The 20,604-nt window shown below is 42.2% G+C and overlaps 1 protein-coding gene across 1 annotated transcript in view; it reads right to left on the reverse strand.

The window, feature by feature from the left end:
* Positions 1-20,604, reverse strand: part of IRAK3 (interleukin 1 receptor associated kinase 3) — a 73,445-nt gene that overhangs the window by 22,649 nt on the left and 30,192 nt on the right. Inside the window, exons 3-6 of the mRNA XM_084877590.1 lie at positions 8,699-8,763; positions 8,068-8,122; positions 6,220-6,371; positions 2,313-2,377 (exon numbers count right to left, since the gene is read on the reverse strand). Of these exons, the coding sequence (XP_084733716.1) occupies positions 2,313-2,377; positions 6,220-6,371; positions 8,068-8,122; positions 8,699-8,763 (337 nt within the window). The remainder of the gene's footprint in view (positions 1-2,312; positions 2,378-6,219; positions 6,372-8,067; positions 8,123-8,698; positions 8,764-20,604) is intronic.

Raw genomic sequence — 20,604 nt, forward strand, 5'->3', positions numbered from 1 at the left:
CTTGTAAGTCTATTTCTTTCACCAGGTGAGGGAAGTTTTCTGTCACTATTTCTTCAAATATGCTTTTGGTATCTTGCTCTCTCTCTTCTTCTGGGTCCCCCATAATTCTGATGTTGGTTCACTTGAAGTTGTCCCAGAGATTTCTCACACTATCTTCAACTTTCTGTATTCTCTTATCTTCTTGCTCCTGTGGAGGAGTGTCCTCTGGCTCTTTGTGTTCTAAATCTTTGTCTTGATTCTTGCAATCTTCCAATCTGTTTTTAGGACTCTGTGTAATATTGTTTATTTCAGGCAATGTATTCTTTATTTCTAGTTGATTGCTTTTTATTTCTAGTTGATCCCTTTTCATATCCTCATTGGTCTCATTTATTTTATTGGCTTTTTTAAGGAAATTCTTGATAAACCTTATAATTGTAGTTTTGAACTCAATGTCCATTCTTTTCTTTTCCTCCATCTCCTTCCTTTGTGTCCTGCCTCTTCTCTGCATTTTAGTTATTTCCCTGATTTGATGGAATAGTTTTGAGTGTTCTGGTAGAGTCCAGTAGCACTGCCTTCCCAGTTACCTGCAGTGGACAGTCTTGGTGTAGCCCTTGTGGGCTGTGTGTGCAGTCTTGTTATTAAGCCTTGCTTATTGTTGGTATCACTGGGAAGCATTGATCTCCAAGCCAATTGGCTGTGAGGATCAGCAGTGTCTCAGCTAAGTGGGCTTCTGTACTCCGCTTGGATGGGGTGGAGTCTCGGAGTGGTGCAGACAAGCTTTGGTTCCCTGTCAGTCTCGCCTTAGGAAAGTCCTGTTCGCGGTGAATCTTGCAAGATTGGTTGCAGGTGCACGCACCTCTTTGGTAAAGGCGCAGACAAGCTTTGGATTCTAGTCAGTCCCTCCTTAGAGAAAGCCAGCCTCTGGGAGAGCTTCTGTGCTCAGCTTGGATGGGGCAGAGTCTCGGGGTGGTGCAGACAAGCTTTGGTTTCCCGTCGGCCCCTCCCCGAGTCTCGCAGTAATGGCTGCTGGCTTCACACACCTCCAAGAGATCTCTGCCCGCTGCCTGACAGTACAGCCTCTCCCTGACTGGGGCCGTCTATCAGAGCAATTGGGTAATTCTGTTTCCCTCCCAAACAAGAAAGCCAGCAGTGCGTTAGCTGTCTGCCTTCTCTGTGCGTCTGGAGTAAGCCAGCAGCAAACTTGGCCTGGCCCGCCCTCTCCACGCACTGGGATTAAGCCAGCAGTGAACTCTGCAGCCGCCTTTTTGCGTGCACAGTTCTCCACACCTTCACAGTTTCTGAGGGTTAGCACACCTTCTCTCTCCTTCCCAGATGGCAGAGCCTCATCTCAGCTAGCCGTCCAGTGCTTCAGGGTGATGTTTCTCCTGTTTTCCAGTTCTAAATTCAAAATTGTTGTGGTAGGCTGCATTCGGGTGTCTACCCTATGCTGCCATATATTTTTATTGGTTTGAGAGAGCGAGAGATAGAAACATCAATGATGAAAGAAAATCATTGATTGGCTGCCTCCTGTATGCCCCACACTGGGCATTGAGCCTGCAACCTGGGTATGGTGCCCTGATAGGGAATTGAACCATGATCTGCTGGTTCATAGGTTGTCACGCAACCACTGAGCCACACCAGCTGGGCTAGATATTAAGTTTTTAAAATTAGCCTTTAAGGTGATGATTTCCGGTCCTGGGTATAAAAGGAGAAGGATTTACTAGTATGCTCCCTCCTCCAGGCATGTATTGGTCACATTAGAAGAGAATAGTTTCTATTTGTAAAGAGTGATGATTGAGCTCTCTAGGATTAGGGGCCTTCAGTGAGGCAGGCTGCACAGCTGCAGATATGAATATATGTGAAAATGAAGTCATTTCGGTTTGTCCCCCAAGGACTCTCAGGCCCGTGAATGAATTCCTAAAAAATAATATACACATCAGAAGTACTTGATTTCTTAGTCTAAAATTCTCTTTCTGACGAGGGTTATACCAGTAAAACAGTTCCGTGACTGGAATGTCTCTAAGGAAGGGGGAAATGGTAATATATATTCAATTCTAATGTTCTAGGAATTATTTTATACTCAGCTATGTTAGTCACACATGATTTAACCAACTTCTCTATGACAGGTTCTTCTTAAAATATGTTCAAGTGAATTATGTGAATGGCCTATTTTAAAATGTATTCTGAGAAATATACTAAAGCAGATGTCAAAAATTTACAGTGTTCTATTACCCAACCCTTATTTTTTAAATGCCAACCATGCTGCAGAATCAAAGATGAATGGAGATGAAAACCAGATACAAAGGGAGGAATTCCAGGCAAATTATACTCACAGTAGTAAAACTTCAAGCTCCGATAAAAACCTCTTCCATTGTTTCTTGCATTGCATTGTTTTCTCCTAAAGATCATACAGAAAAACAAGGGGGTAAAAATTATGGAAAGGCTCACTATTCTTGGGAGTCTTAGCCTAGGGCTCACGGTCTCCCTGAAATTAGATAAGCTTTTTGGTGAAAGTGCAAATGAACATTTTTCTGGGAAGAGAATACTTAGATTTAATCAGATTTTCAAAAATCCATTAACCCCCAAACAGATTTAGAACCAATGCTATCAAATTAATTTTTTAAATTAAGTTTTTCATGTTGCCATGTTCTATAGTTTGAACTATTTTACCTTTTTCACAAATTTAAAAATAGTATATGTATTCAAATAAATCCCATGATGTTTAGAAATTCCTCACTTGATCTCATGAAGAATTCAGTTTGTCATCCCCGAATTCTAGTTAATGAATCTTACTAAGTTGGCATTTATGACTTGGGTCATGTGAACAGTTTGGTTCAAGTTTACTTCTGTACTAATTTTGAAAAGATGGGCCTAGTAAGCAAGTGAAAAATATAATTCCTTACTTCAAAGATGCTTCAGAAGCTAGCCCAGTGCCTGACAAATATTTATTGAATAGATTAACGAGTTCAATGATATTGGCCTAAGCATCTACTCTATACCTGGCACTGTTCTCAAGGGCTTCACACACCTTATGTCACACTGGTCTCCGAACTTCAGGTTCCTGACTTCTACCATAAAAGAGTTCAGTTAAGTGTGTCCTTAGGTCCCATCCGGTGTAAGGTTCTTTCATTTGCAAATTTCTAAACTGGGCAGTTTTCAGAGCTCTCTGTCCTCAAAAATAAAGGAAGAGAAATCCAACAAGAATTCTGGAAACTATTTTCCAAGTTAGTCAGAAACAATAAACTAGGTTGACAGCTCATTTTCAAAGACGTCTTTATGAAGATTTATATTTTAAAAAACCATTGTCATGTGATCCAAGTGGCCTGGGTCTCAGGCTCATTGCTAGCACCCACTATTGGTGACTTTTTGTCACTTAATTTCCCTGAGGTCAGACTTTTCTTAATCTTAACAGTGAAGGGTTTAGTGTCTGTGTCTGCGATAACCTAGCATTCTTGCTGCTCCAAGTGTGGTCTGTGCAACTTCACTAGGAGCTGGTGAGAAAGGCTGAGTCTCAGGTCCCTGCCCAGATGTGCTGAGTCAGAACGGTAAGCTCCCCAGGTGTTGGATGCACCTATCTCATACATCTGGTATGTTTCCCTCTACCTTTGTCATCTCCTGTCTTTTTACTCCTAGATATTAGCAACGAACATCAGAAAACTGGCATCATTATCGTTCATTTCATTGCTTGACAAACATCTATTGAGCAACTACTATGGTTCAGGCCCTGTTGTGAGGCACTGGGATACTAAGATAAATAAGAGCTCTTTGAAGAAAACCATCTAGCCTATTGTGAGATACAAGTGAGGAAATCTGTACTATGATATAACGCTGTGATGCTGTGTCTACACTTAGGAGGGTCAGCAAAACCATCCTGGAGGGATCAGAGGCAATCAAAGAAGTAATTCTCTGGGGCAGGAGATCTAAGGAAAGGAAGGAGATCTAAAGGCAATGATATCTCATTCTGAAGCCAGACAGACTCCTGGAATCAAAACTCCCCAAAGGGAGTGAGAGTTGGTAGTAGCTGCAGAGAGAAGAGGAAGGTGGGTGGATGGAGCCTTTGGGGAGATGGCTCTGGGGTGCCACCAAAGGAGAATGTACTAATGGGGCCAGAGACACACTAGTGCTAAGACACAGGCTCTGGTTAGGCCACCTCTACAGTAACCTCATTCCCTGTTGAATGGTTTTACCGGTAAATAGGTCCATTTGTTTAATAGACCACTCATCTTATCAGAAATGTTGAGATGCCTATCTAGAATTGGTGGATGAAACGCAATTGAGGAAATGGAGAAATCAGGGTAGTAATTTTTTTTTAAGTCCCTGTAATGTAAGCTGAAAAGTAGGATTCATGTCAGGACCGCCCTCTTTCTCCCCTATTTCCTCAGCCCTATCTAATAGATCACTGTTTTGGTCCATTTCATCTCTTCTCTTAGACATTCTCCTTGCCTTCCACCCTGCCTCTACCCCACCTTACACACCTGAGAAGCTTTTAACAAACACTGACACCACCCTGGCTGCTGTGGTTCAGTTGGAGCATCATCCCATAGGATGTCTCCCATATCATGTTTCTCTCTCGCTCACTCTCTCAATATCAATTTTTTAAAAATATTGATGCCTGCCACCACCAACCACCTCTAGTCTGACCTAACCAGAAACTAAGGGGATCATTTTTTTTTTAAGCTCCAGAAGTGATTCTAATATTAGGGCTAAGAACATTTGTTTAAGCTCAATTCATTTACACATCTGAAAGATCCCTCTGCCAGGTCTTTTCACCTCAGGTCCAAGTTCTTGCCACCCTTCCTCCAATGCTTCTGCTCACTTCCTGTCTGTCATCTAACCTTGTAATCAAAATTACATTTCAAAAACTCCAATCTAGTCTTTTTACTCTCCCTCTTGCAAACCATCCATGGACTTAACCTATCTTCCCAGTATAATTTTCTGCCTCTTCCTTCCCGCTCCCACACTAATCTCTACTCTACCGAACAATCTATTAATCATGAGTAAGATGCTTTCATGCCTGCGCCTTCAGGCCTATGCATCTGCTACTTGTTCCACCCCAGAAGGACTCCCCCTCCCTCACTGCCGGCCAAATCCTACTCACCCTTCAAAATCCAGCTGAAAGTTTACTTCCTTTCATCCATTTCTCCATTTGTTCATTGCAAAAATATTTTTTTAAATATATTTTTATTGAGTTTTTACAGAGAGGAAGAGAGAGGGATAGAGAGCTAGAAACATCAATGAGAGAGAATCATCGATCAGCTGCCTCCTGCACACCCCCCACTGGGGATGTGCCCGCAACCAACGTACATGCCCTTGACCGGAATCAAACCCGGGACCTTTCAGTCTGCAGGCCGACGCTCTGTCCATTGAGCCAAACTGGTTTCGGCCATTGCAAAAATTTTATTGAGTGGTTACTCTGTGCCAGGCACTCTCCTGGGTGCTGGACACGCCCCTCCTCTGGCTATATGGTATGTGCTCCTGTAACTTTTGGACAAACCTCTGCTAAAGTACTCCTCACGTTGCAATTTAATGTTTTCTTTAGCTGGCTGTTTCCCCCTTTTAAACTCTGAGCAACTTGAGGATGAAATAGGCCTTATTCATCTTTGCAAGCTCAACACCCAGCCCATAGAAGGAGTTTAGAAACTGCTTAGTGATTGTTGACTAACAGTGAAGAGCACAAGGAGCAGCTCTTTGGGGTGTGAGGTGTACCTATCTCTCCCGGACTCCTGGGTTAGATGCCTCAGGGTCCTTGCTGCCCTACTGGCTGCAATCACTCAGTTGTCTCCCAATTTCCTACTCTCATAGTTGCTTTGCTGCTCCTGAAGCCTCCCCTCTTCTACCCTCCAGAACTCTGTCAGAAGACCATTCATAAAGCAGCATGGGATGCCACTCTATGGCTTAGCCTCTGAAGCTGTCCATCAAACAAACAGGAAAATGGGAATAGCGGGCACAAGCTGACTATCTGAAGCGAAGTCCCAAAGGTCCTTCAAGGCTTTTCAGAAAAGTCTTTCTCATGCAATCCATCTGGGGATTGGAAGGATCTGACTTCCACATTCCTGCAAGACAGTCATTCACTTCTCAGTCATTTCTCCGGTCACCTGAGATCATGTATCTTATTTCCACTTATGAGATTATATTTTCAAATGTGCCTCTTTTCAATCTTGATGAAAAATGACACATTTTTAGTATGAAGCATAGCAAATAAGCAGAACTGATATCCTGTGAGAGTAATTCTTTCCATACCTGTTTAAACAACTTAATGGCATAGGTTTGGTTTTGGATCTCCGCTCTGTATACCTCGAAAATCTCCCCTTCTCCAATGAGGAAACCTTTGTGGAAGTTGTTGGTTCCTTCTAGGATGTTTTGAAAGCTGATAGAGGAGTTAAGCACTATTCCTTTGGAAGGAAAGTAGAGAGAAGATAAGTTACCTTTTCTTGAGTCAATGCCACCATTATAAAGAAGTAGGACTTCCATACCAGAAACACATCAAAACACAGTGGAAAGTCAGTCAGGTGAGGCACAGGAAACAAATGGAAACCCACCACGTGCTTTCTGCACAGTTACTCAGGTCTGGTGCCCACCGTTTCACAGAGCAAATGACTTTTTAGATATTCCAACAATAGCACTGTTATTCTACCATCCTTACATAGAGGTCAGCCAAAAAGCTTAGTTGGGAAACTTTTCCAAGATTCTGTTTCTTTGTCACTAGAACTATGAAGAATGAAAAACCAGTAAAAATAAAAAAGCATATTAGTGGAAAACTTGCTATTACTAAACAATATTTTCCAAGAATGATTGATGGAAACATTGTCCATTAGCCAAAACTTCCAAATGCCTTACTTTCACAGAGTAAATTAGGAAGATGCAATAGCAAAGATTGGGAAGAAACATTTAAAAAGTAATCAAGTTGAAACCGGTTTGGCTCAGTGGATAGAGCGTCAGCCTGCGGACTGAAAGGTCCCAGGTTCGATTCCGGTCAAGGGCATGTACGTTGGTTGCGGGCATATCCCCAGTGGGGGCTGTGCAAGAGGTAGTTGATCGATGATTCTCTCTCATCGATGTTTCTAACTCTATCACTCTCTCTTCCTCTCTGTAAAAAATCAATAAAATATATTTTTTTAAAAATAAAAATAAAAAGTAATCAAATACAAATCCAAAAGCAAAAGCTTGGCTAAATCCTTCAGAACCCAATTTTGGCTATATTTCCACGTTTAATGTTTGACTTAGACTTTACTGTTAAGTCTTAAAGGACCAACATTTTCTAAATCTCTTTTGAACCAAAGAAGCATCAGATCTAGTGGCAAAGATTAGACAAGGCAGCCTTAGAGAGCCACTAGAGTTTATCAGAATGATTCCTAGGCAGAACTAAATTATGCTCTATGCTAATAAAATAGGAAAGTTGATATGGAAAATAACTGGATTTTCACAGTGACTTTCAGAATTGTTCTACAAATATCTCTAAAAATCTCTGCAAATGCTATAAAAAAAATTTAAAGCTATGTAAAACCCAACATAATTTTTAAATATTTTCCTGACACATAAAAGTAGCAAATTTCACTAACAAAAAATAAGAAATCCCCTAAGAGAACACAATTATGTTCTTCATTGGGCAATATATTTTTAATTTCACAATAATATATCATCCATAAGAACTTCCTCAGTCAAAATTGCAAATATTTTGATACCTATGAAAATTTTATCCTGAATCTGCATATTAATGAACAGTTAATATACTTATTGGATATTTCTCCCTCTCAATTGACTTAATTGAACACATGATTTTAAAAGAAGCAACATAAACTGATGGACAAAAACAGATCCAGAGACAATGGAGCATCTTTCAGACTGTCAAACTTCAGAGGAAAGATAGGGGAGGGTGGGTGGTAATGGGGAGAGATCAACCAAAGGACTTGTGTGCATGCATATGAGCCTAACCAATGGACACAGACAACAGGGAGGTGAGGGCATGAGTGGGGGATTTGGGGGGTCAATGGGGAGATAAAAACAAATATATAATACCTTAATTAAAAATAATTAATAAAAAAATAAAAAGAAGTTTGGGTGTTTGATTTTTTGTGTGTGTGTTTTTACCTTTTTTATTATGTTCAGGGATAGGAACATTATCCACTCTGACATTGTCTGTTTCCTAAGAGAAGGAATACATATTAAAGTAATTCAGTTTCATAAGTCTAGATAGAACAGAATTTCAAAGCTCCCTCTGGGACTCTACATTTCAACAGAGTGAAATCTAATTTAGAAGAAAGCAAAATTATTTTATTTTATTCAATGATATTCATTGCCTTATATATTTAAGGCTTCCAGACCAACTGTAAAAACTTAAATATCAATGTCATAGTCAGTTATACTCGATTTTAAATGACTTCTATTGCTATAAAAGTGATCGCTGCTAATTTGCTGTCAGAAAAGCTAACAGCAATATGCAAAACACTGATTAGAACAGGAAAATTAAAACAAATGCATAACTCACAGCATCCTTAATAGTTCCAAGTCTCATCTCTGACAGCTCACTGTGAGGAGAAGGTGAACTCCTCAAGCATCTATGAATCTCTAATTTCCTGAATCCCCAACTAAACAAAGAATAATGAGCGCTAGGCTTGTCTGCTTTTACATTGGTACCTGAAGTGCAACATTTTTCTGCACTTATGCTCAATTATGTATGCAACAGATTTCAAGGGTCATTATTTGTGTGCACACACTCTACCTTGGAGAATAAGTCTGGAAATCCATCTCCCTGAGGACTCTGCTCTGGAGGATTCAAGGCTGCTCCTGAAAGAGAGGTAAGCGGAGCTGGATTCAAAAACCTTTTATGTCCCTAATAGACATGTTCTTTTTTTCTTTCTTAGACTGTGAAAATAAACACCTTGCTAGTAATGTTCACTTCTAAAGCTCAGTTTCATTTCTATGGAATAGTTACAAATGTATGCTTGTGAATACTGTGTTTCCCCAAAAATAAGACATCCTCCGAAAATAAGACCTAGCGCATGGAAAGATAAGACATCCCCTGAAAATAAGACCTAGCGCAACTTTGGGAGAAAAAATTAATATAAGACACTGTCTTATTTTCGGGGAAACAGTAGCTTTCTAATGATCAAATAATTTACAAACATATTTTGGTTCACTTAAAACAGGAATACCAACCTTAAATTAGTGTTAGGTAATATTTAAAAAGGTAAAGTAGAAAATTAAAAGGAAAAAAAAAACAAAACGTTATCTTTTTGCCACATATATTGTAAAATTTTTTTACAACTATAGGATTATATCTCCCTCAGTTAGTTCATTTTTTATCCCATCTTATGCCATAAGCGTGAATGTGTATGGGTGTGCATGCATGTGTGTGTATGCTTGTGTTAACCACTACATATACTTGCCACCACTCCCCAGTTTTAGACTGTAACTTCTGTCGGTTATAGTTCTGTCTGAACTCAGGTAATTTATGTGGCTTCCTACAAAAGATTAAAACCCTGAAATATTTTGCAGTCGCTTCTGATATTTCTATTCAGACTTTAGAAAATGTCATTTTCAAATTTTTCTTAGATTGGTTCTACTGTTTCTTAAATTATTTACTTAGAAGACTGGCAACAAAACACAATAAATTGATAACAAATCTCCTTGAAAAACACTATAAACTAAACATTATAGACCTAACAGACATCTATTGAACATTCCATCCCCAAACAGAAGACTATACACAATCTTCACAAGTGTACATTGAACATTCTCCAGAAGAGACACATGTTAGGCAATAAAATGAGCTTCAATAAATATGGCAGGTTTGAAATCATACAAAGCATATTCTCTGACCACTATGGAATTAAAGTAGAAATCAGTAACAGAAGGAAATCTGGGAAGTTTACAAATACATGGAAATTAAACAACAAATTCATAAATAATAAAGTCAAAGAATAATCCCAAGGAAAATTAGAAAATATTTCAAAAATGAATGAAAATAAAAACATATGGCCTGGCTGGTGTGGCTCCATGGTTGAGCATCAATCTATGAACCAGGAGGTTAAGGTTCAGTTTCTGGTCAGGGCATATGCCTGGGTTGTGGGCTTGATCCCCAGTGTGGAGCCTGTGAGAGGCAGCCGATCAATGATTCTTTCTCATCATTGGTGTTTCTATATTTCTCTCCTTCTCCATTCCTCTCTGAAATCAATAAAATTTTAAAAAACCAAATACAACATATCAAAACATAATACAGCCAAAGCAAAATGTATTGAGGCTCATTTAAAGGAAAATTTATAGCTGTGTATGCCTACATTAAAAAAGAATATCTCAAATACATAGCCTAAACTTATACCTTAAGTAGCTAGAAAAAGAAGAGTGAACTAAACTGAAGAAGGCAGAAGGAAAGAAAGATTTAAGATTTGAGTGGAATTAAATAAAATTTTAAAAATAGAAAAACGAAAAAGAAAAAATGAAGAAAACCAAAGTGGAGTCTTTAAAGAAATGAAAAATTGACAATCCTTTATTTAAACTGACCAAGAAAGAGGAAAGCTAAAACTACTAAAAAATAAACAAAAGAGGAGACTTTATAGAAATAAAAAGAATTATAATGGAATACAAGAACAACTATATGAAAAGAATTAAATAACTTAGATGATATAAACAGATTTATAGAAAAATACAAATTACTGATACTAACTCAAAAAGAAATAATCTAAATGGGCCTATAACAAAAAGATTGAGTTAATATGTTAATACTTCCCTAAAGAAAAGTCCAAGTCAGGGTAAATTCACAGGTGAGTTCTATCAATAACTAAAGAAGATTTAACACCAGTCCTTCACAAATTTTTCAAAAATAGACTTTATTCCAAAATTATTCTTTGAGGTCAATATTTTCCTTATACCAATGCCAGACAAAACATCACAATAAAACTACAGAACAATATCTCTTATGATCTCTTATGTATAAAGATGCAAAAATCTTCCACAAAATACTAATAAACAGATCCAGAAACATATAAGAATTATATACTACAACCAAGAGGGATTCATCCCAGAATCCAATATTGCCTTAATATCTGAAAATCAGAATGGGAGAAACCAAGATGGCAGCATAGGTAACCACCTAACTGCAGCCTCACACAACAATTTCAAAAAATACAACTAAAATATAAAGTGGACATTATCCAGAACTACAGGAAAGTTGACTGACTGAAAATTCTACAATGAGAAGGAAAGAGAAAACCAGAAGGAAAATCAGAGGAGCTGTAAAGCCTAAGGTACGGAGACACGTTGTATGCTCGGAGAGGACTGGGCCGGAAAGGAGGGGCGGCTGAGTGCCTGGCTGGCGTTCCCTAGCAGGAAGGAGATAAAAGATCCGGACTGTGCTTAACCCCAGTTCCGACAGCACTGAACCCCAGACACATACAGAGGGAATCTGGGCTGTAAGGCAGAAGTTCAGGGGCGTGGCTAAAGGCAGAGCCCCGGAGTCGCGCACATTGTGGAAGAGGACGACTGTTGACTGTGTTCCTAGATTGCCCTAGCTGGAAGGAGACAAAAGCTCTGGACTGTGCTGAGCCCCAGTTCCGACTGCACTGAACCCCAGTTCTGGGCGAGACCCTCGGGCCCCAGGCTCATACAGAGGGAATCTGGGCTGTAATGCGAAAGCTCAGGGGAGCGGCGAAAGGCAGAGCCCCCGAATTGCACACATTTCGCGCAGAGGACAGACTGTTGATTGAGCCGCTGGATTGCCCTAGCGGGAAGGAGACATAAGCTCCGGACTGCTCTTAACCCCACTTCCAACTGCACTGAACCCATTGCAGGCTCGTTGGGGGAGAGACTAGACTGGTAGCGGGCAAAACTTGAGGGCACCTTTCTCTCAGAGGTGCTTGCAGGGAGTACCAAAGGACACTGAGGAACACTGAGACTCAGGAACCTATGAGGTGAAGCCAAAGCTGCAGGCTCCACCCTGAAACTCCGCCCCATCCAAGCTGCGCACAGAGGCTCTTGCAGTTTTCCAAGTCTAGTCGAATAAAGCTGTCTCCTGGCATAGATACAGCCGATCCTCCAACCCTACCTACTCAGGGAAGCAGCAAAAATGCCGAGACAAGGAAACAGATAACAAACAAAAGAAATGGAGGACAAAAAGCGATTGGATATAGAGTTCAAAACCACGCTTATAAAGTTTTTCAAGAATCTCCTAGAAAAGGCCAATAAAATAAAAAAGACCTATGAAGATATGAAAAGGGATCAACTAGAAATAATAAAGGATCAACAAGAAATAATAAGGGATCAACAAGAAATAAAGAATACATTCTCTGAAATAAAAAATATTATACAGAGTCCTAAAAACAGAATGGAAGAGAACCTACAGCCAAAAATACTCTACCCAGCAAAGCTATCACTCAGAATCGAAGGCCAGATAAAGAGCTTCACCAATAAAAAAAAAGCTAAAGGAGTTCATCACCACCAAACCAGAATTATATGAATTGCTGAAGGGGGTTCTTTAAGAAGAGGAAGAAGATAAAGATAAAAATTATCAGCAACAAATATGTAACTATCAACTAGTGAATCTAAAAACCAAGGGAATTGCCGGGTCTGGTTTGGCTCAGTGGATAGAGGGTTGACCTGCGGACTGAAAGGTCCCGGGTTCAATTCCAGTTGAGAGCATGTACCTTGGTTGCGGGCACATCCCCAGTAGGGGGTGTGCAAGAGGCAGCTGATCGATGATTCTCTCTCATCAATGTTTCTAACTCTCTATCCCTCTCTCTTCCTCTCTGTGAAAAATCAATAAAATATATTTTTTTTAAATAAATAAATAAATAAATAAATACAAACCAAGAGAATTGAAAACCTGATGAACAATATTAACTGTTGAATATGATAGAATCAGAGGTACGGAAAGGGAGTGGACTGACAATTCTCGGGGAAAAGAGGAGAGGGGGGCGTGGGAAGAGACTGAACATAAACTGTGCACCTATGGATGAGGACAATTGTGGGTGGGGAAAGGGCAGAGGGTGGGGTGGGAACCTGGTGGAGGGGGAAAAAATGAGGAACTTTTGCAATAATATGAACAATAAAGATTTAAAAAAATATCTGAAAATCAGTAAAGTAAATCATATTCATAGAATGAAGAACAAAACCTGTTAAATCCAATAACCTATCATAATAACAACTATATAGCAATAGAATTTCCTTAATTTGATAAAAAAAAAAAAAAGCATTTAAGAACAGATAGCATCATTTACAATTGTGAAAAACTGAATAGTTTCTCTTTTAGATCAACAACAAGAAAAGGATGTCTGGTCTTGCCACTTGTGTTCAATAATATATCAGAGATTCTAGTCAGGGAAATTAGTCAAGAAAAAGATATAACAATGATCCTAAATAAGGTACTGTTGTGTTGAACAAAATTTGAAGTTTGGGGGCTATAAGGGCACTAAAAGTCATTGTCCTTTTGTTGCTCATAAAAAGAGAAGACAATACTTCATTGTCATATAAAATGGAAGACTCAATGTGGCTCTCCTAAGAAGCCAGCAGAAAGCTGTAGATTTCATATCAAAACTTAAAAATAATTACTGATCATTAAAATATAAATGCAAAATGGGATATGTAAAGACATGCATGCCAGAAATATAAAGACAGTACATAAAGATTCTAATTTCTTGAATGACTTGATTATGCCCTGAGATCTGGGAAAGTTTAATGGATGTGAACTAACCCTAAGCCAAGTTAAGCCTAAGCCTAGTTAAACCTAAGCCTAAGCCTAAGCCTAAGCCTAGTTAAGCCTAAAACTAAGCCTAGTTAAGCCTAAGCCTAAGCCTAGTTAAGACTAAGCCTAAGCCTAAGCCTAGCTAAACCTAAGCCTAAACCCAGTTAAGCCTTAGCCTAGTTAAGCCTAAGCCTAAACCAAGTTAAGCCTAAGCCTAAGCCTAAACCTAAGCCTAGTTAAGCCTAAGCCTAAGCCTAGTTAAGCCTAAGCCTAAGCCTAGTTAGGCCTAAGCCTAAGCCTAGTTAGGCCTAAAACTAAGCCTAGTTAAAACTAAGTCTAAGCCTAGTTAAGCCTAAGCCTAAGCCTAAGCTTTGTTAAGGATAAGCCTAGTTAAGCCTACACCTAAGCCTAAACCTAGTTAAGCCTAAGCCTAAGCCTAGTTAAGCCTAAACCTAGTTTAGCCTAAGCCTAGTTAAGCCTAAACCTAAGCCTAAGCCTAGTTAGGCCTAAACCTAACCCTAGTTAGGCCTAAGCCTAAGCCTAGTAGGGCCTAAACCTAAGCCTAGTTAAGACTAAGTCTAAGCCTAGTTAAGCCTAAGCCTAAGCCTAAGCTTTGTTAAGCCTAAGCCTAAGCCTAGTTAAGCCTAAGTCTAGTTAAGCCTAAGGCTAAGCCTAAGCCTAGTTAAGCCTAAGACTAAACCTAAACCTAACCCTAAGCCTAATTAGGCCTAAACCTAAGCGTAGTTGAGCCTAAGCCTAAGCCTGGTTAAACCTAAGCCTAAGCCTAGTTAAGCATAGCCTAGCTAAGCCAAGCCTAGTTAAGCCTAGCCTAGCTAAGCCAAGCCTAGTTAAGCCTAGCCTAGCTAAGCCAAGCCTAGTTAAGCCTAGCCTAGCTAAGCCAAGCCTAGTTAAGCCTAGCCTAGCTAAGCCAAGCCTAGTTAAGCCTAGCCTAGCTAAGCCAAGCCTAGTTAAGCCTAGCCTAGCTAAGCCAAGCCTAGATAAGCTTAGCCTAGTTAAGCCTAGCCTAGTTAAGCTTAGCCTAGTTAAGCCTAAGCCTAGTTAAGCCTAAGCCTAAGCCTAGTTAAGCCTAAGCCTATGCCTGGTTAAACCTAAGCCTTAAGGAAAGCCTAGTTAAGCCTAAGCCTAGTTAAGCCTAAGCCTAAGCCTAGTTAAGCCTAAGCCTAAGCCGAGTTAGGCCTAAACCTAAGCCTAGTTAAGCCTAAGCCTAAGCCTAAGCCAACTTAGGCTTAAACCTAAGCCTAGTTAAGCCTAAGACTAAGCATAAGCTTTGTTAAGCCTAAGCCTAGTTAGGAATAAACCTAAGCATAGTTGAGCCTAAGCCTAAGCCTAAGCCTAGTTAAGCCTAAGATTAAGCCTAAGCCTAGTTAGGAATAAACCTAAGCATAGTTGAGCCTAAGCCTAAGCCTAAGCCTAGTTAAGCCTAAGACTAATCATAAGCTTTGTTAAGCCTAAGCCTAGTTAGGAATAAACCTAAGCATAGTTGAGCCTAAGCCTAAACCTAAGCCGAATTAAGACTAAGTCTAAGCCTAGTTAAGCCTAAGCCTAAACCTAAGCTTTGTTAAGCCTAAGCCTAAGCCTAGTTAAGCCTACACCTATGCCTAAACCTAGTTAAACCTAAGCCTAAGCATAGTTAAACCTACGCCTAAGCCTAGTTAAGCCTAAGCCTAGTTAAGCCTAAGCCTAAGCCAAAGCCTAGTTAAGCCTAAGACTAAGCTTGGTTAAGCCTAAGACTAAGCCTAAACTGAAGCCTAAGCCTAGTTAGGCCTAAACCTAAGCGTAGTTGAGCCTAAGCCTAAGCCTGAGCCTAGTTAAACCTAAGGCTAAGCCTAGTTAAACCTAAGCCTAAGTCTAGTTAACCCTAGCCTAGCTAAGCCTAGCCTAGCTAAGCCTAACCTAGCTAAGCCAAGCCTAGTTAAGCCTAGCCTAGCTAAGCCAAGCCTAGTTAAGCCTAGCATAGTTAAGCCTAGCATAGTTAAGCCTGGCCTAGCTAAGCCTAGCATAGCTAAGCCAACCCTAGCTAAGCCTAGCCTAGCTAAGCCAAGCCTAGTTAGGCCTAGCCTAGTTAAGCCTCGCCTAGCTAAGCCAAGCCTAGTTAAGCCTCGCCTAGCTAAGCCAAGCCTAGTTAAGCCTAGCCTAGTTAAGCCTAGCCTAGTTAATCCTAGCCTAGTTAAGCCTAGTTAAGCCTAAGCCTAGTTAAGCCTAAGCCTAAGCCTAGTTAAACCTAAGCCTAAGCCTGGTTAAACCTAAGCCTGAACAAATGCCTACTTAAGCCTAAGCCTAGATAAGCCTAAGCCTAGTTAAGCCTAAGCTTAGTTAAGCCTAAGCCTAATCCTAAGCATAATTAAGCCTAAGGCTAAGCCTAAGCCTAGTTAGGCTTAAACCTAAGCCTAGTTAAGCCTAAGCCTAAGCCTAGTTAAGCTAAGGCTAGCATAAAGCCTAGTTAGGACAAAGCCCAACCCTAGTTAAGCCTAAGTCTAAGACTAGTTAGGCCTAAACTTAAGCCTAGTTAAGCCTAAGCCTAAGACTAAGCGTAGTAAGGCCTAAGCCTAAGCCTAAGCTTTGTTAAGCCTAAGCCTAAGCCTAGTTAAGCCTACACCTAAGCCTAAACCTAGTTAAACCTAAGCCTAAGCATAGTTAAGCCTAAGCCTAGTTAAGCCTAAGCCTAAGCCTAGTTAAGCCTAAGCCTAATTCTAGTTAAGCCTAAGACTAAGCCTAAACCTAAGCGTAAGCCTAGTTAAACCTAAACCTAAGCGTAATTGAGCCTAAGCCTAAGCCTAGTTAAACCTAAGCCTAAGCCTAGTTCAACCTAAACCTAAGCCTAGCTAAGCCTAGCCTAGCTAAGCCTAAGCCTAGCTAAGCCTATCCTAGCTAAGCCTAAGCCTAGTTCAGCCTAAACCTAAGCCTAGCTAAGCCAAGCCTAGCTAAGTCTAAGCCTAGCTAAGCCTATCCTAGTTAAGCCAAGCCTAGCTAAGCCTAGCCTAGCTAAGCCAAGCCTAGCTAAGCCTAGCCAAGTTAAGCCAAGCCTAGCTAAGCCTAGCCTAGCTAAGCCTAGCTTAGCTAAGCCAAGCCTAGCTAAGCCTAGCCTAGCTAAGCCAAACCTAGCTAAGCCAGGCCTAGCTAAGCCTAGCCTAGCTAGCCAAAGCCTAGTTAAGCCTAAGCCTGGATAAACCTAAGCCTAAATGAAACCCTAGATAAACCTAAGCCTAAGCCTGGTTAAGCCTAAGCCTAGCTAAGCCAAGCCTAGCTAAGTCAGGCCTACCTAAGTCTAGCCTAAGCCTAGTTAAGCCTAAGCCTGGATAAACCTAAGCCTAAATGATAGCCTAGTTAAACCTAAGCCTGGCCTAGCTAAGCCTGGCCTAGCTAAGCCTGGACTAGCTAAGCCAGGCCTAGCTAAGCCAAGCCTAGCTAAGCCTAGCCTAGCTAAGCCTAGCCTAGCTAAGACAAGCCTAGCTAAGACAAGCCTAGCTAAGCCTAGCCTAGCTAAGCCAGGCCTAGCTAAGCCTAGCCTAGCTAGCCTAAGTGTAGATAAGTTTAAGCCTGGATAAACCTAAGCCTAAATGAAAGCCTAGTTAAACCTAACCATAAGCCCGGTTAAGCCTAAGCCTAGCTAAGCCAAGCCTAGCTAAGGCAAGCCTAGCTAACCCTAGCCTAGCTAAGCCAAGCCTAGCTAAGCCTAGCCTAGCTAAGCCAAGCCTAGCTAAGCCAGGAATAGCTAAACCAAGCCTAGCTAAGCCAGGCCTAGCTAAACCAAGCCTAGCTAAGCAAGGCCTAGCTAAACCAAGCCTAGCTAAGCCAGGCCTAGTTAGGCCTAAACCTAAGACTAGTTAAGCCTAAGCCTAAGCCTAGTTAAGCCTAAGTCTAAGCCTAATTAAGCGTAAGCCTAAGACTAAGCCAAATTAGGCCTAAACCTAAGCCTAATTAAGCCAAAGCAGAAGCCTAGTTAAACTTAAGCCTAAGCCTAAGCTTTGTTAAGCCTAAGCCTAAGCCTAGTTAAGCCTGGCTAAGCCTAGCCTAGCTAAGCAAAGCCTAGCTAAGCCAGGCCTAGCTAAACCAAGCCTAGCTAAGCCAAGCCTAGCTAAGCCTAGTCTAGCTAAGCCAGGCCTAGCTAAACCAAGACTAGCTAAGCCTAGCCTAGCTAACCCAGGCCTAGCTAAGCCTAGCCTAGCTAAGCCTAGCCTAGCTAAGGAAGCCTAGCTAAGCCAGGCCTAGCTAAGCCAGGCCTAGCTAAGCCTGGCCTAGCTAAGCCAGGCCTAGCTAAGCCTAGCCTAGCTAAGCCAGGCTTAGCTAAGCCTAGCATAGCTAAGCCAGGCCTAGCTAAACGAAGCCTAGCTAAGCCAGGCCTAGCTAAAACAAGCCTAGCTAAGCCTGGCCTAGCTAAGCCTAGCCTAGCTAAGCCAGGCCTAGCTAAGCCAAGCCTAGCTAAGCCAGGCCTAGCTAAGCCTAGCCTAGCTAAGCCAGGCCTAGCTAAGCCTAGCCTAGCTAAGCCAGGCCTAGCTAAGCCAAGCCTAGCTAAGCCTAGCCTAGCTAAGCCTGGCCTAGCTAAGCCAAGCCTAGCTAAGCCAGGCCTAGCTAAGCCAGGTCTAGCTAAGCCAGGCCTAGCTAAGCCTAGCCTAGCCTAGCTAAGCCAGGCCTAGCTAAGCCAGGCCTAGCTAAGCCTAGCCTAGCTAAGCCAGGCCTAGCTAAGCCAAGCCTAGCCTAGCTAAGCCAAGCCTAGCTGAGCCAGGCCTAGCTAGCCTAAGTCTAGTTAAGTCTAAGCCTGGATAAACCTAAGCCTAAATGAAAGCCTAGTTAAACCTAAGCCTAAGCCCGGTTAAGCCAAAGCCTAGCTAAGCCAAGCCTAGCTAAGCCTAGCCTTGCTAAGCCTAGCCTAGCTAAGCCAGGCCTAGCTAAACTAAGCCTAGCTAAGCCTAGCCTAGCTAAGCCAGGCCTACCTAAGCCTAGCCTAGCTAAGCCAGGCCTACCTAAGCTTAGCCTAGCTAAGCCAGGCCTAGCTAAGCCAGGCCTAGCTAAGCCAGGCCGAGCTAAGCCAGGCCTAGCTAAGCCTAGCCTAGCTAAGCCAGGCCTAGCTAAGCCTAGCCTAGCTAAGCCAGGCCTAGCTAAGCCTAGCCTAGCTAAGCCAGGCCTAGCTAAGCCTAGCCTAAGCCTAGTTAAACCTAAGCCTAAGCCTGGTTAAACCTAAGCCTAAATGAAAGCCTAGTTAAGCCTAAGCCTAGTCAAGCCTAAGGCTAAGCCTAGTTAAGCCTAAGGCTAAGCCTAAGCCTAGTTAGGCCTAAACCTAAGCCTAGTTAAGCCTAAGTCTAAGCCTAGTTAAGCCTAAGCCTAAGACTAAGCCAAATTAGGCCTAAACCTAAGCCTAATTAGCCAAAGCCGAAGCCTAGTTAAACTTAAGCCTAAGCCTAAGCTTTGTTAAGCCTAAGCCTAAGCCTAGTTAAGCCTAGCTAAGCCTAGCCTAGCTAAGCCAGGCCTAGCTAAGCCTAGCCTAGCTAAGCCAGGCCTACCTAAGCCTAGCCTAGCTAAGCCAGGCCTAGCTAAGCCAGGCCTAGCTAAGCCAAGCCTAGCTAAGCCAGGCCTTGCTAAGCCAGGCCTAGCTAAGCCTAGCCTTGCTAAGCCAGGCCTAGCTAAACCAAGCCTAGCTAAGCCTAGCCTAGCTAAGCCAGGCCTAGCTAAGCCTAGCCTAGCTAAGCCTAGCCTAGCTAAGCCAGGCCTAGCTAAGCCTAGCCTAGCTAAGCCAGGCCTAGCTAAGCCTAGCCTAGCTAAGCCAGGCCTAGCTAAGCCTAGCCTAAGCCTAGTTAAACCTAAGCCTAAGCCTGGTTAAACCTAAGCCTAAATGAAAGCCTAGTTAAGCCTAAGCCTAGTCAAGCCTAAGGCTAAGGCTAGTTAAGCCTAAGGCTAAGCCTAAGCCTAGTTAGGACTAAACCTAAGCCTAGTTAAGCCTAGGTCTAAGCCTAGTTAAGCCTAAGCCTAAGACTAAGCCAAATTAGGCCTAAACATAAGCCTAATTAAGCCAAAGCCGAAGCCTAGTTAAACTTAAGCCTAAGCCTAAGCTTTGTTAAGCCTAAGCCTAAGCCTAATTAAGCCTAGCTAAGCCTAGCCTAGCTAAGCCAGGCCTAGCTAAGCCTAGCCTAGCTAAACCAAGCCTAGCTAAGCAAAGCCAGCTAAGCCTAGCCTAGCTAAACCAAGCCTAGCTAAGCCTAGCCTAGCTAAGCCAAGCCTAGCTAAGCCAAGCCTAGCTAAGCCAGGCCTAGATAGCCTAAGTCTAGTTAAGTCTAAGCCTGGATAAACCTAAGCCTAAATGAAAGCCTAGTTAAACCTAAGCCTAAGCCCGGTTAAGCCAAAGCCTAGCTAAGACAAGCCTAGCTAAGCCTGGCCTAGCTAAGCCTAGCCTAGCTAAGCCAGGCCTAGCTAAACAAAGCCTAGCTAAGCCTAGCCTAGCTAAGCCTGGCCTAGCTAAGCCTAGCCTAGCTAAGCCTAGCCTAGCTAAGCCAGGCCTAGCTAAGCCAGGCCTAGCTAAGCCTAGCCTAGCTAAGCCAGGCCTAGCTAAGCCAAGCCTAGCTAAGCCAGGCCTAGCTAAGCCAGGTCTAGCTAAGCCAAGCCTAGCTAAGCCAGGCCTAGCTCAGCCAGGTCCAGCTAAGCCAGGCCTAGCTAAGCCTAGCCTAGCCTAGCTAAGCCAAGCCTAGCTAAGCCTAGCCTAGCTAAGCCTGGCCTAGCTAAGCCAAGCCTAGCTAAGCCAGGCCTAGCTAAGCCAGGTCTAGCTAAGCCAGGCCTAGCTAAGCCTAGCCTAGCCTAGCTAAGCCAGGCCTAGCTAAGCCAGGCCTAGCTAAGCCTAGCCTAGCTAAGCCAGGCCTAGCTAAGCCTAGCCTAGCTAAGCCAGGCCTAGCTAAGCCAGGCCTAGCTAGCCTAAGTCTAGTTAAGTCTAAGCCTGGATAAAC

The sequence above is a fragment of the Pipistrellus hanaki genome, assembly GCF_964339955.1.
Source record: "Pipistrellus hanaki genome assembly, chromosome: 3".
Lineage (NCBI taxonomy): Eukaryota > Metazoa > Chordata > Mammalia > Chiroptera > Vespertilionidae > Pipistrellus > Pipistrellus hanaki.